The 15,351-nt window shown below is 41.7% G+C and overlaps 1 protein-coding gene across 3 annotated transcripts in view; it reads left to right on the forward strand.

The window, feature by feature from the left end:
* Positions 1-15,351, forward strand: part of SMS (spermine synthase) — a 50,553-nt gene that overhangs the window by 21,881 nt on the left and 13,321 nt on the right. For all 3 annotated transcript variants that reach the window (XM_086388255.1, XM_086388254.1, XM_086388253.1), the window contains exons 3-7: positions 1,738-1,828; positions 2,359-2,423; positions 8,006-8,181; positions 9,037-9,191; positions 9,626-9,715. In XM_086388255.1, the coding sequence (XP_086244381.1) occupies positions 1,738-1,828; positions 2,359-2,423; positions 8,006-8,181; positions 9,037-9,191; positions 9,626-9,715 (577 nt within the window). The remainder of the gene's footprint in view (positions 1-1,737; positions 1,829-2,358; positions 2,424-8,005; positions 8,182-9,036; positions 9,192-9,625; positions 9,716-15,351) is intronic.

The raw sequence follows: 15,351 nt of genomic DNA on the forward strand, positions 1-15,351 counted from the left end.
ACCAGGGAAGTCCCTTGCATCTCCTACCACCTCCTAAGGACCTTTGGGGCTGGACAGGGCCAACCATTCTACTTCAGTTCTTGAATCTTCTACCCTAGACACCAATCCCAGTTTTCTAGAAGACTTAGAATTCTTCCTGGAAGGGAGTTTTTGAGTGATAAGAGCTGTTGGAAATTGCTTCTGAAAACAGAGAAAAGAAAAATTAACATGTTTAGTTTACTTTTTTTCTTGGCCTTGCCATGCAGCTTGCTGGCTCTTAGTTCCCTGACCAGGGATGGAACCCGGGCCCCCTGCAGTGGAAGCACAGAGTCCCAACCACTAGACCATCAGGGAAGTCACTGACGTGCTTAGAGACTTGTTTCCACATTGGTCTTCCTCTTCTCTCACTTGCTCAGCTGGGACCCATCTCCATGTTGCCTAAGATCTTGGTCCTCAGTCACCTTTTTTTTTTGGTCTCCATTCCCCTCCCCACCCCCTGCCCCCTTGCAACTTTTCCTCTTTCATTATTTTTGCTTTTAATCAGATGAGGTCAGTGCTTGTCCCCACCTTCTGGCATTCTCCGTGTTCCTGCAGTTCTCTGGTGGAAGATTCTTTGCTAGAACCACCTAGCTGGTTGATAGGTGGCATTTCTCTATCATTCTTTGACCCCTAGCTCCTCTCCTTTGTGTGGCAGATTGGGGTGGGGGGTGATCAGCTAGTTCAGGAGTACATGAGTTAGTGGTATCCCTGGCCTGAACTTGATTTTGAGGCCATTTAAGGGCTGAAGGTGAAAATTAACTAGTTGTATTTATCTTTTTAAATCCAAGCACACTGCTTGTATTCTCTGAACAGAATTCTTCATCTTATTTAGTATTATTATTCAAATGTTTCTTTAACCACACCTTATAGTGAGATAAGTGATTTTAGAACTTTCCTGATGGTTCTATGGCTTAGGACTCCTTGCTTCCAATGCAGGGAGCCCAATTTGATCACTAGTCAGGGAATTAGATCCCTCATGCCCCAACTAAGACTGGCATAGCCAAATATTTTAAAAAAGAAGTGATTTTATATCAAATGTGCACGTAACATATCTGCATATATACAAATATACATGTCTAATTGAAGGAAAAGTTTCTTCAGATAATTCTTATGCATGTTTGATACACTATTTTTATTTCATAAAAAAGCTGGCCAGACACACTGAATTAGAGGTTAAAGCTTTTCCTGTAAGGAGCTCCTTTTTTTTTTTTTAAAACAACTCTAAAAATGTAAGAACCATATTTAATCTGCATGCTTCACAAAACATGCCAAGGGCTGGATCTGACTTGCAGGCCGCTAACTCAATGAATGTAGCCACCACCTGCCTGCAGTCAGAAAAACACGGCTCTGTTTTGAACTCCGAGGGAAATTGGGAGAACCAAGTTTGCTCTGCCCCACCCTTCCATCCTTTTAAGGAGGGATCAGTCACTGCTGAGGAACCTTCTTAAAAATCAGATTCACAGGACTTCCTGCTGAATCACTTTCTGGGCCAAATAACCTGTTTGAAAACCTTAGCACTTGATGATTCTGTCTAAAATCTTGCCTAAATGATTGGCCTCCCTGCCCCCATGAAGAGGCTCTAATAAGAAAGCCACAGGGTAATTATGTTATTTTGGGGAAAAAAGAGCAGTGGTTTTGCCTTTTAACTGGGTTGGTGCCTTTTTTCTTTGGAGTGCCATGATACCGTTCCTAACCTTACAATTATGCTCTCCTCTGTAGCTTTGCCAATTTGAGAATCTACCCGCATGGATTGGTGTTGCTGGATCTTCAGAGCTACGATGGCGACGCACAAGGCAAAGAAGTCGATAGTGTCAGTTTTCTACTTTTATTTACTCAAGTATTTAAGGATCACAAAAACAGCTCAGTTCAATAATAAAATCATTTTCACCTAATTGCTGACTTCCCAGTTAATTTTAAACTTGGCTGCCTTCAGATAAGTGATTTTAGAAGAAAAATAATTGTTCCTCAAGTGATTTTTAGTAACCTGGTTCTCATCTTTCCCTTGACCATTTGAATACAGAGTAAATGACTTGACTTTGCACTGGAGGGAATGTAAACCTTTAACCAGGATATCAATAGCTGCAATATCCTTAGCCTTCCTTTTGATACTGTTGATACCATAGGCTGAAGTGAGATTGGCACTGGGAGGGATAGATGACAGGGGAGTGTGGAATTGGGCCAGGCCCGCAGGCTGCTGGAGAGTTGGGGGAGGACAAGTATATCTGGACACCTGCCAGAGTGACAGCTCTGTCAACATGACCTTGACCTCCTGGTCTGTAATTTAGCCCTTCTACTCAGCTTATTTGATAAGCCCATTGATTTCTTTTCTTGTTATTGCAGCTTTTGAACAAAGTAGAAGAAAGAATGAAAGAATTGAGTCAGGACAGTACTGAGCGGGTAAAGCGGTAAGTCCACTCCTGAATATTCTTTTATATTTGGTTAATTGATAAAATGGGCTTCCTTGGTGGCTCAGATGATAAAGAATCTGCCTGCCAATGCAGGAGATGTGGGTTTGATCTCTGGGTGGGGAAGATCCCCTGGAGAAGGGCATGACAGCCTACTCCAGTATTCTTGCCTGGAGAATCCTGTGGACAGAGGAGCCTGGCAGGCTACAGTATATGAGGTCACAGAGAGTTGGACACGACTGAGTGACTAAACAACAATCAAAACAATCAATAAAATAATCGCAATGGTGGTATTATCCCTGAGCAGTGTCTATGTAAGATGTGGAAGAAATCAGTCAACTTCTGCTTCTGGCCACTTGATAGGCTAATGTAGATGGCCCTGATGGCAGAAGACTAACTGTGTGTGTGTGTGTGTGAGAGAGAGAGAGAGAGAGAGAGAGATGCTAGATAAAATGGAACAGGGGCAGAAGAATGTACAGTGATCCCAAGGGGTGAAACTGTAATGCAGAGAATCAGATGGGGCTGGCACCTCAAAGAGGAGCTAGAAAACTCCTCAACCGTGTCTAGTGAAGAGAAAAAAATCATCTATCTTTCCTCAGAGTTCTGGGCCCCACAGTATAATTAAGCAGTTTTAAGAGATTTTGACAGGATGGGATGATAGAAAATATGCCTCAGTGCTTTCAGGTAGGATGATATTGACATTGCAAGAACATCAGAGCCAACCCACCTTGAGCACCCCCAGTGGGTTCTTTTCAGTTGATGACAAAGACCATTAAGCTTTTGTTGAGGAGTGCAGCTACTATGCCACCTGTGTCTGTTTAAAACTAAGTTAATAAAAAAACCAAAAACAGTTCATTTCCTTACTCCCCTCTTGTCACTAGCTAATGGCTAGTGACTGCCATATTGGACAACACAGAGAAATGTTCTGTTGGACAGCACAGATGTATGTGCTGGTGGTGTCAGATGTTAGAAGAGCTTTGATAGAAGTAAAGTTTTGGCATTCTTTGGGAGGGGTGGTGGCTCAGAGGTTAAAGTGTCTGCCTGCAATGCGGGAGACCCGGGTTCAATCCCTGGGTTGGGAAGATCCCCTGGAGAAGGACATGGCAACTCACTCCAGTATTCTTGCCTGGGAAATCCCATGGACAGAGGAGCCTGGTGGCCTATATTCCATGGAATCGCAAAGAGTCATACACGACTGAGCAACTTCACTTCACTTCAGAGTCTGTCAGGTCCTGGGAATTAAGAATGTGAATTAATCATGGCTGCACAATAAGTTATTCTGAGCGGTTTGGCCTTGTTCTCCCTGGGTGGTTGCTTATTGGACCCCCCAAAATGGGTCTGTCCCTGGACAGCAAGGAGTTCAAACCAGTCAGTCCTGGTAATCAGTCCTGAATATTCATTGGAAGGACTGATGCTGAAGTTCCAATACTTTGGCCACCTGATGTGAAGAGCCGGCTCATTGGAAAAGACCCTGATACTGGGAAAGATTGAAGGCAGGAGGAGAAGGGGACAACAGAGGATGAGATGGTTGGATGGCATCACTGACTTGATGTACATGAGTTTGAGCAAGCTCCGGGAGATGTTGATAGACAGGGAAGCCTGGCGTGCCACAGTCCATGGGGTTGCAAAGAGTCAGACAGGACTTAGCAACTGAACAACAGTAACAGCTTGCTCATAAAGGCAAATACATAGATGTAGTAACACAGAGAGACTTGATTAAGGTCAGACCATCACTGTTAGAAGTGACCAGAATACAGACTTCTCCAGTTCAAGGCATTTTCCACAAGAGGGAATCCTTACTGGCTGTTTAAGGATGTTTAAGTACTTAATGGTTCATCCTGCTAAATTTGATCAGCCTGGAGGAAAGCCCCAGGACAGGTGTAAAATAATTAGAAACTTGTTTAACCACCAACTTGAATACAAGGCAGGAAACTGCATGTGAAGAGAGCAGGACCACAGGACACAGTATAGAACTTGGCCACTTGACTGAAATCTGTTAGAGCAGCCAGACTTATTTACCCCCCAAGTTCAGTTTATGTATCCTGAGGCCCTTCCTGGTCCTCAAGTAACTTGTCCACACCCACACTCTTTTCTGAAATTTCCCTCTTTTCCTGTTTGCAAAGTTTACCTAATCTTTCCGGAGTTGATCCATCTGAATTGAACGGGTTCCCACTGTGTCTTTAGTTGGGTGATAATGAATTGGCCAACATCAAAATGCCAGATTTTTGTTTTTATTGGGGTTACTTCTAGGGGTGAATGAATAGATGAAATGCGTTTATGGGCCTCAGCACTCATGAAATCTGGTTCCTGTGTGGTTGTGGTGTGGGAATTTTTGAAGTGAGAGTGCAGTTACATTTCCGATTTCAGTTCAAAACACAGCACAGGCCTTGTTTTTCCTTGTCACTGTTTTTACATCTTTTTATAAAATCAGGGTGGAGGGCGCAGGAAGTTATTGGGAATACTTTGTCGTAGGCCCTTTGTTTTTGGCCTCAAAAGGACAAAAATGTTGCCGCTTTGCTGTCTGAGGAATGACATTGTTAAAGACTGAATCATTAACATCGGAAATGATTACTCCCCTGTGGGCAGCATACCTTTAATTTCTCCTACCTGATGAGAATTTCAGTCTTTACAAACTTCTCAAAGATGTCCTTGTGTGCATCCCTTGATGGGAACCAGGACTGTACCCCAAGGCTGCCCTCTTGTTTCTTCTGACTGTTCTTCCTCTGTGTCCATATCCCCTCACTTCTCTGATTAGCATGTGTTTGAACCTGCTCCCTGGAACTCATGGTAGATCCTGGAGGCTGAAGGAAGCCTATTTCCTGTAGTCAAGAAATGGAGGGACAAAGAAAGACTTTTGTGCTTAGGAGCCCCCAGGGTCCTGCTGGGTATCATAGAATGAGTAATTCATCAAGGTGTAGTCATCCTTAAAGATCCTTGCTTCTTTGAATCTCTTTAAAAACTACTGTGTTGCAATAAAGCACTCTACCTGCACCTAAGGCACCATTGACACATGTGAGAATGGACATTGTTTACTTTGGTTTTGTGCAAGAGTTCAGTAGCTGCCAATAGCTGGCTGGCTGTCAACCCCGAGGGGTGGGTTTCCTCCCCCGAAAGCCCTTGAGTTGCTGTTGCTTTCATCCAGTGTCACCTGGGCTCGTTCTCCCACCACTCATCAGCCAGGGGTGGAAGAGGCTTCTCCCGAGTCCTGTTTGCCTGCTCTCAGGGGTTGTCCTGCCGGGGCAACGACATTTTCCAAGAAAAACCACTTAGCTGTCTAATTCCAACAGCTGCATTTGTTCTAGAAGATGAAGAAGTGGTTAAATCAGGAGTTGGGATTAAATGATAGTTTATGGAAACTTGCTTTGTAAATTCAGTGCCTTTGACAGATATTAGTATTTCCTCATGGGGCTTCCCAGATGGTGCTAGTGGTAAAGAACTCGCTTGCCAGTGCAGGAGATGTGAGAGATGGTGGGTTCGATCCGTGGGTCAGAAAGATCCCCTGGAGAAGGGAGTGGCAACCCACTCCAGGATTCTTTGCTGGAGAATTCCGTGGACAGAGGAGCCTGGTGGGCTACAGTCCATGGGGTTGCACAGAGTAGGACATGACTGATGAGACTTAGCACGCATGCAATATTTCTTCATTGAAAGCCTTGTTAACCTGTAACAGGTTCAGACTGTATTCTTGGAAACAAGTGAGCAGGGAGAGCAAAGAGTTTTGAGAGCAAGTTGGAGGTAGCCCAGCATTTTAGGTACCTGGGGTTTGCTTACTGTGAACCCCACTGTATTTGAGGACACAGAACTTGCACGTGGTTGTGTTGTGTGTGCAGGGAGCTCTGTTTGTGTTCCTCTTCATTTGCCAAGCCCCCTTTTAAGTCTGGTTTTCCCTGTCATGTAGTGACCTCTGCTGGCAGTTTCTAGTATACTCACTCTGTGTAAGACACTCAGGATTTACAAAAAGGACTGCATGAGAAAATCATCAGTTGGCAGACATTCTCATAATAATTGGTTCAGGCAAGAATCTCCTAGATGCCACTGCTGAAGGTGTGTCGAGATCAGAAACTTGACCTGGTTTTCTTGACTCGGATTTCATGGACTTGCCCCCAGCATCCCCCGCCCCCCTGCCCCACACACACCCTGCTTCATAATTACAAAGGGACAGAAGGTACCTTTGCAAATGGAGGGATCTTGGGGGCACTGGCTTTAACCACATGGTCACACTTAACGTTACCAATTAGGACAGGCATACATCTCAGTGTCCCTGATGTGATGGTTGCATAATGTGCCAATGTGACCCTACTGAAGAGATCTTCAGGCAAACCCACCTGAGGGATTTTCTGTAGAGCACCTGGTCTGGACTTTGCTGAGATGTGAAAGTCATGAAACACACGGGGAAGGGATGACAGTGACAACTATCTATTTTAGATGAAATGAGGGTAAAAAAGCAAAATACAGTATGTGATTCTTATTCAAAAGTAGAATAGTTATGAAGGAGATAGTTGGGGCAGTTGGGAACACTTAACATGGATTCTGAGCTAGGTGATGGTATTACATGTGTGTGCACTTGGATGAATGTGCTAGTGGCAAAGTGGTGATGCAGACATTCTTGGGAGTCCTTCCTGCTAGAGTATTTGGGCGTGAAGCATGTCTCTAGTGGCCATTTTCTCCTTCAACTTTTTTTTTTTTTTTTTTAGGGAAAATTTATAGTATTATAGAAAGGTTTTTTTAAAAAGTAAATTCTTGGGACTTTGCTGGTGGTCCAGTGGCTGAGACTCCAAGCTCCCTATGCAGGAGGCCCAGGTTTGACGCCTGGTCAGGGAACTGGGTCGCACATGCTGCGATTAAGAGTTTGCATGCTGCAACTAACGATTATGCATGCTGCAACTAAGACCTGCCACGGCCAAATAAATCCATTTTTTTGCAGAGGTGCTTTTTACATTGTTTGTTTGTTGATTTTGGGCATGCCTGGTCTTTGTTGCTGCCCAAGCTCTTCTCTAGTTGTGGCAAGTGGAGGCTACCCTCTAGTGCTGTGAGGGCTTCCTCCTTCTCTTCTTGGGGAGCATGGACTTCAGTAGTTGCTGAAAGTATGTGGGCTCAGTAGTTATGGTTCTTGGGCTCTAAAGCTCAGGCTCCAGTATTCTTGCCTGGAAAATCCCACGGACAGGGGAGCCTGGTGGGCTGCAGCCCATGGAGTCACAGAGTTGGATGTGAGTTGGCAGCTGAGCGCACAAATGGAGCACAGGCTCAGCAGTTGTTGTGAATGGGCTTAGTTGCTCCGTGGCTTGTGGCATCTTCTGGACCAGGGATCGAACCTGTGTCTTCTCCATGGGCAGGCGGATTCTAACCAGGGAAGCCCCAAGTTAATTCCTAATATACAACAGTGTTGAAATTTGGTAGTGGCCGTTCTTACATAGCCCTCAAAGTTGAAGTTTTAGGTTGGTTGTATACTATTTAGGAGTTTGTCTGAGGCTTTGTGGCTCCATGTGGACCATTCTTGTTCCTAGGTCTTCTTTTAAGGCAGCCTCACCTAAGCAGTTTGTTGTAAGGCTCATTCCTGTTTTCCTTCTTTCCCTTTTTTTTTCCAGATTACCACCCATAGTTCGAGGAGGGGCCATTGACAGATACTGGCCCACTGCGGATGGTCGCCTGGTTGAGTACGACATAGATAAAGTGGTGTATGACGAAGACTCACCTTACCAGAACATTAAAATTTTACACTCAAAGCAATTTGGGAATATTCTCATCCTCAGTGGGGATGTTAGTAAGTATTCCATCTCTACCCCAATCACATAACAAAGTGACAATCTTAGATTGTGTTTTCCTGACATACCACCATTGTGGGTTTGTCCAGGTGTGTCGTTGGGCACTGCTGGTTATTTTTGTGTGTGTTTGGTTTTTGAGATGAATATTTACATTAGATTTACCTGTGGCTTGTCTGAGTTTTCATATTTTATAGTAGAGCCATGAAAACTTTGTCTTGATACTCTTTTTTATGTATACATAGATATACAATACATATTTATTAACATTCTCTTATAGGTTATTGTGAAGATATTGAGTCTAGTTCCCTGTGATATACAGAAGATCCTTGCTGGTTATTTTATATTAATTGCTTGTTTATAAGGGAGTCTTTTTGTTGTGGAAAATTTCAAACCAAAGTAGACAGAACAGTAAGATGAACCCACATATACTCACCTTTGAGTGTCAACAATGATCGACTCCTGGCCAGTCTTGTTTCCTTTAAACTCCAGCCACTTTTCTCCCTCTCATATTCTTTTGAAGCAACTCTGCTGTTATATTTCATCTGGAAATATGTAATTGCTTTTTAATTATCATATCAGAACAGGCTAAAGACTGAATTTTCTTCTAAACTAAACTATATATGCGTATAATCTATGTAGGTAACATGTTGGGTGTTAGACGAGTAGGGATGAAGAAAAGTCCACAATCCAAAAGGAAAAAAAAAAAAAACATCAAAACCCTCGATATTACTGAGTTTTTAAAGACTGAAAAGGAAAATGTCTGAATTTTCTAGATTCTAGCAGTTTCTGGAATGATAAGTCAGGTGCTCTGAGGCTGTGGTTAAGTCACCATTTTGGATGTTTCTCCTCCCTAGATTTGGCGGAAAGTGATTTGGCGTATACCCGGGCCATCATGGGCAGTGGCAAAGAAGATTACAGTGGCAAAGATGTACTGATTCTGGGAGGTGGAGACGGGGGCATATTATGTGAAATAGTCAAACTGAAACCAAAGATGGTGACTATGGTAGAGATATCCTTTGCTGTATAAGAGATTAAGTTTGGTGGACTTTGTTCTCTTCCTCCTTTTTTGTCTTAATACTACAGGCAATGTTATGATTACTTTGAACAAAGATTTCAACTTAGTACCAGTAGCCTTTTTATATGGCTACCAACAGGCCACCAACAAAGCAGCAGAATTGAGAATGAAAGAGCAGGCAACCTTTGCACCGTGTCGATTGCCCAGCAGTTGCTGAGATAGCTTCTCCATTAGAAGGAAATTCAGTGCCTTTTGAGTGTCCTTGGTGCCCAAATGAAGTCATTGTCCCATTCATCATTTTTTTAAACTTTATGATACCCAAATTAGTGTGAAAAATGTTATGTTCATCTTTACTTTTTAAAAACGTATTTCAGAATTCTTTGACATGTTCAAATACAGGGGAAATTTCTCCTTAACCTATTTTGAACATTGACCAAATGGTGATTGACGGATGTAAGAAATACATGCGAAAAACGTGTGGTGATGTCTTAGACAATCTTAAAGGAGACTGCTATCAGGTAATTATTTTTATCAGATAAATGTTTTTATATTAAGTCAGGTGATGATATGATGTTGTTGATCACAACTGTGCCTTCTTAAAACAGCTTTAAGTGTAATTGGTTAAGGAGACAAATAATTGGGACTTCCCTGGTGGTCCAGTGGCTAAAGATTCCAAACTCCCAATGCAGGGGGCCTGGGTGTGATCCCTGGTCAGGGAACTAGATCCCACATGCCCCAATTAAGACCCATTGCAGCCAAATAAATTAATAAATAATATTTTTTTAAAAGAAGAAAATTAAGATGATGAATGATCTTGTAGGGGAGGAAAAAGTTTCCTTCTATCCTTCCAATGCTTGCCTGAGACCCCTTGTAATAGAAGACTAACAAGAGGAAAAACAAGTTCATTAATGTTTTACACTCATGTATACGTGGAAGATACACAGGAAAATGAGCAACTCAGAGGTAGCTTTAGAGTTTAGACTAAAATACGATCCTAACAGGGAAAGGGGGACGTAGGTGTCTTAGGTGAGAGTAGGTAACTTAGGAAAAATAGATAGGGCCTTTAGAAGAGTAGGAAAAGAGGTGTGATACTTCATAACAAAGTTTGGGTGTGGTGTCAGCCTCTTCTGCTGTGATAAGAGGCCATCTTCCCTGGTTGAATCCCTCGGGGAGGGATCTATGATACTTTAGTTCCTTTTGGGGGCTCTGTCTTTAGGTAGATAAAGGGAGTTAAGAGGCCATCTTCCCTGGTTGAGTCCCTCGGGGAGGGATCTATGATACTTTAGTTTCTTTTGGGGGCTCTGTCTTTAGGTAGATAAAGGGGAGTTAAGAGGTCATCTTCCCTGGTTGAATCCCTCGGGGAGGGATTTATGATACTTTAGTTCCTTTTGGGGGCTCTGTCTTTAGGTAGATAAAGGGAGTTAAGAGGTCATCTTCCCTGGTTGAGTCCCTCGGGGAGGGATCTATGATACTTTAGTTCCTTTTGGGGGCTCTGTCTTTAGGTAGATAAAGGGGAGTTAAGAGGTCATCTTCCCTGGTTGAATCCCTCGGGGAGGGATTTATGATACTTTAGTTCCTTTTGGGGGCTCTGTCTTTAGGTAGATAAAGGGGAGTTAAGAGGTCATCTTCTCTGGTTAAATCCCTCGGGGAGGGATCTATGATACTTTAGTTCCTTTTGGGGGCTCTGTCTTTAGGTAGATAAAGGGGAGTTAAGAGGTCATCTTCTCTGGTTAAATCCCTCGGGGAGGGATCTATGATACTTTAGTTCCTTTTGGGGGCTCTGTCTTTAGGTAGATAAAGGGGAGTTCAGAGAAAGCCTCTCTACATTTACTGTTTTGAGATAGCCTGTTCTGCTGCCCTTTATTCTCTTATGTGAGTTCTATATATATTTGTATCCAGGGAAAGTGTGTACATCTAATGAAGAAAAAGCCAATTCCAGATGCTTTGAATTTAATAGCATGAATACATTCTTATATAAAAGATATCTTGTACCTTTTAAACATTATTTCTTTATTTTTGGCAATGCTGGGTCTTTGTTGCTTTAAGCGGGCTTTCTCTCATTGCAGTGAGCAGGGGCCACTCTCTAGTTGAGGAGCACAGGTTTCTTATTGCGGTGGCTTCTCTTGTTGTGGAGCACAGGTTCTAGGCGCGTGGGCTCAGTAGCTGTGGCTTGTGCACAGGCTTATTTGCTCCATGGCATGTAGAATCTTCCCGGACCAGGGATCGAGCACGTATCCTCTGCATTGACAGGCAGATTCTTACCCGCTGCACCACCAGGGAAGTCCTCATGTGCCTTTGTATGACCTGGTAACCCCTACCTTTTGCCTATCTTAGCGTGAGTCTGTTTCTGAGTCTTTGAGAAGGGATTTACACATTTAGAGAGTGTAGATGATTAAAATGTTTGGCGTGGGAATATTTGCTTCTTGCTAAGTAAAGTGAAAGTGAAAAATCACTCAGTTGTGTCTGACTCTTGTGACCCCATGGACTATACAGTCCATGGAATTCTCCAGGCCAGAATACTGGAGTGGGTAGCCTTTCCTTTCTCCAGGGGATCTTCCCAACCCAGGGATCGAACCCAAGCCTCCCTCATTGCAGGCGGATTCTTTACCAGCTGAGCCACCAGGGAAGCCAAGTTCCTAAATTCTACTGTGCTTGTAAGTTGACCAATCATTACAGTTTGTAGGATACATTTTGTATTGTATTTTGAGTATCCAAATATCAGTGCCCATACCCACATTATTTGGTAGAGCAAGATAGCTAAGCAAATGCATATTTTTATTTGACTAGAATCTTAAATATGTATCTCTAGTTTTATAAACAGTTTAGATGAGTGCTTTAATTTGTTACACAAATTACTTACTCCTACCCATGTTCTCTAAGGTGTGTGTCCAAATTTGATTTCATGGTACACTCATATTATTTTTTTTAAGCTGAGAGAGAAATTATATCTGTGTTAAAATGCAGTTGTGATAGTTTTATGGGCAAAAGGGAAAGATACATATTTCACTTAGACTATTGTAAAGTTTAAAAAGGGAGGGATGATGCAGCAGTTCTAATCCTCGGTGTTTATTTGAAGGAAAGGGAAACACTAATTCAAAAAGATATGTGCACCTCCATATTTATTGCAGCATTATTTATAATAGCCAAGATATGGAAGCAACCTAACTGTCCATTAACAGATGAATGGATAAAGAAGATGTGGTGTATATTACACAGTGGAATCCTACTCAACCATAAAAAAAAAAAGAAAAAAAATGAAATCTTGATATTTGTGACAATTTGGATGGACCTTGATGGTATTATTTTCAATTAGCATAAAGTCTGACAGAGAAAGAAAAATACTGTATGATTTCACTCATGTGGAATATAAAAAATGTTTTAATAAAGGAACAAACCAAACCAAATAAAAATACATGGATCCAGGGAACAGAGTAGTATTTCCCAGAAGGGCAAAGGGTAGGGGAGGCTGAAATGTGTAAAGGCGACCAACTGTCTGGTAATGGATGGAAATGATACTTTCGGTGGTGAGCGTACTGTAGTACACACGAAAGTTAAACTATAATGCTGTGCAACATGGAAAGGAAGAGGGCGGGTTTAGGTTCTTCAGAGCATGGCAGCCTTTTCACGATGACTAAAATATCTGCAAATTTTATAATTTGTTTATAAATATTTGTATTGTGAGCCAGACCCTCTGCTTAAGTGTTTTAAAATTTAATCCTCAAAGCCTTATGTGGCTGCTGCTTTCTGTTTTGTAGATGAAGACTGTAAGTCGAAGAGTTCAAAGGGCAATTTATTCAAGGTTATAGGGTAACTTTAGAGGAATGTTTCGAATTCATGTCTCCCTGACTCCTTAGGTTGACTTACTTATATGGATTAAGAAAAAAATACAAGGACAGCACATCTAAACCTGCAGTACTATAGAGTCATAGACTTGTGATTGGAGGCAGGATGCGGTTGTAAGTGGGAAGATTTGCTAATGGCCCCAGGAAAAAACTTCTCGACTTTCGAGTCCAAGCTCTGAGGACAGAGCACCAAAGGCAGATGGTGACATAGACAGGGGGACCTTTTTGAGAAGGAAAAATATTTTAAATTGGTTGGCTCTTGAAGTTTAGTGCCCCACTGCATCCCCCTCCCCATTTTGGGAACAGAATAGCTACCAAGGGGAGTCTGACAAACTCTTCTGATGCTAAGAGTTTTCCTGAAGTTCTAAAGGGCAGAGGGTTCCTGGTCTGTGGGACAGCAGTAGGCAAGCCCCTTAGCCATTAAAATACAACCAAAAAAAAAAAGACAAAACAGGTTCTTGGTTATACCTTAAATGACTATAATGTTGTATGTCAATTATATCTCAATAAAACTGAAAAAAAAGCATTAAGAAACAAACCAGGTCCTTGAAACTGTTTGTCATTTGAAAACAATTATTGTTAACCGTTTTTAGAAAATGTTCCAGTGCACACCCCATTCCTTTTATGATGGAATAATTTTAATCTTAAAGTAGTACAGAAAGAAAAATGAAAGATTTTTTTGTATATATGTATAAGATTTGCAAGCAGTGAATCTAGCAGTTTGAAGGAATTTTTGTGCCCTAAATCTTGTCCCCAGAAGATTTTTAGTTGAATGTAAAGATATGGATCTTAAATCTATTATCAACACAATGCATTATATATATAAACTAACATTAAAAAAACTTGCTTGTTTTTGGTTGTGCTGGCTCCTGGTTGCTGTGCACTAGCCTCCTCTGGTCGCAGGGAGCAGGGCTTCCTCTCTAGTTGTGCACGGGCTTCTCACTGCCATGCTTCTCTCGTGGAGCACTGGCTCTAGGGCTGCAGGCTTCTGTAGCTGCAGCATGTGGGCTTAGTAGTTGTGGTGCACTGGGACTTAGTTGACCTGAAGCATGCGGAATCTGCCCGAACTAGGGATCGAACCCATGTCCCCTGAATTGTCAGGCAGATTCTTATCCATAGTACCACTAAGGGAAGTCCTTAGTACTCTTTTTTCTGTTAACATTTTTTATGAAGCCACCAGGTTTTCCTTTTAGGATTCTTTACTTGCTTACCCAGTTCATGGGTATGATTTGAAATTTATTAGAAACTAGGGCATGTCAAAAAGCCTTTCTTGTGAATCTTCTTGAAGATGAAGCATTTTTGCAAAAGCAGTAAGACAGTAACTGAGTGACAAGACTTAAAAGGTACAGTGAAACAACTGATCTCAATGTAACTGACAGAAGACTTGGTTGTAATAACTAGAATTAGGGGTAACATTTTGTTAGGACACATCAGAATTATAGAAATTCCATGTTATTTTATTATTTATTATTTGGCCACACCCTGTGGCATGTGGAGATCTTAGTTCCCTGAGCAGGGATCAAATGCATGCCCCATACAGTGGAAGCATGGAGACTTAACCACTGGACTGCTAGGGAAGTCACCATATAATTTTCTTTAAATTATTATTGGAATATAGTTGATTCACAATGTTGTATTCCATATAATTTTAAGAGTGTAAAAACATTTGCCCACACAATATAACCTGAGGAGGCTTATCACTCATTTGGCAATGTTGCCCATGTAATTTAACATACTGAATTGTCCTAATTAATCTCTGAGATGCCTCAAGGGTTCCTCTGAAGCACCCCAAAGTTAGCTGGAGGTCAAAAGAACTTCAGATCGAATTTGATATTTGTCAGAAATACTAGAAAGTCAAAGAAGATGATAAGTCACTGTGAAACAACAACCATTCACCCAACCAAAGTGACAATAAAAGATCTCAAAAGTAAATACATGAAGTCAAAATCAGATCTCTCAAAAAGGCAAAAGCAGCTTAGCACTCTAAGAAAACTTTATTTTATGTTGGGAAAGCAAAGAGAGAAAACCAAAAATCCAAATTCTAGTCTTGCATTATCAGCCTATTCTTGATAATAAATTTTATTTACTTAAATTCAGTCTAATCATAGCCAATACTGACCATGCACATACATGAACTTTTCTAAGTGTTCCTTTTTCACAAACTTTCTAAAACTTTCTATATATTATTTTGTCCCTGAGTTTCTTTACCATTCAGAAACAACCAACTCTAGGACAGAATTACCTTTTTTTCCATTTAACAAAATGGATTTCCATTCTTCATACCTGCTTTTACTGCAAACAGTAAAAGCTAT

The sequence above is a fragment of the Bos grunniens genome, chromosome X, assembly GCF_055505025.1.
Source record: "Bos grunniens cultivar Pamir isolate PY7600 chromosome X, Bosgru_T2T1.0, whole genome shotgun sequence".
NCBI lineage: Eukaryota > Metazoa > Chordata > Mammalia > Artiodactyla > Bovidae > Bos > Bos grunniens.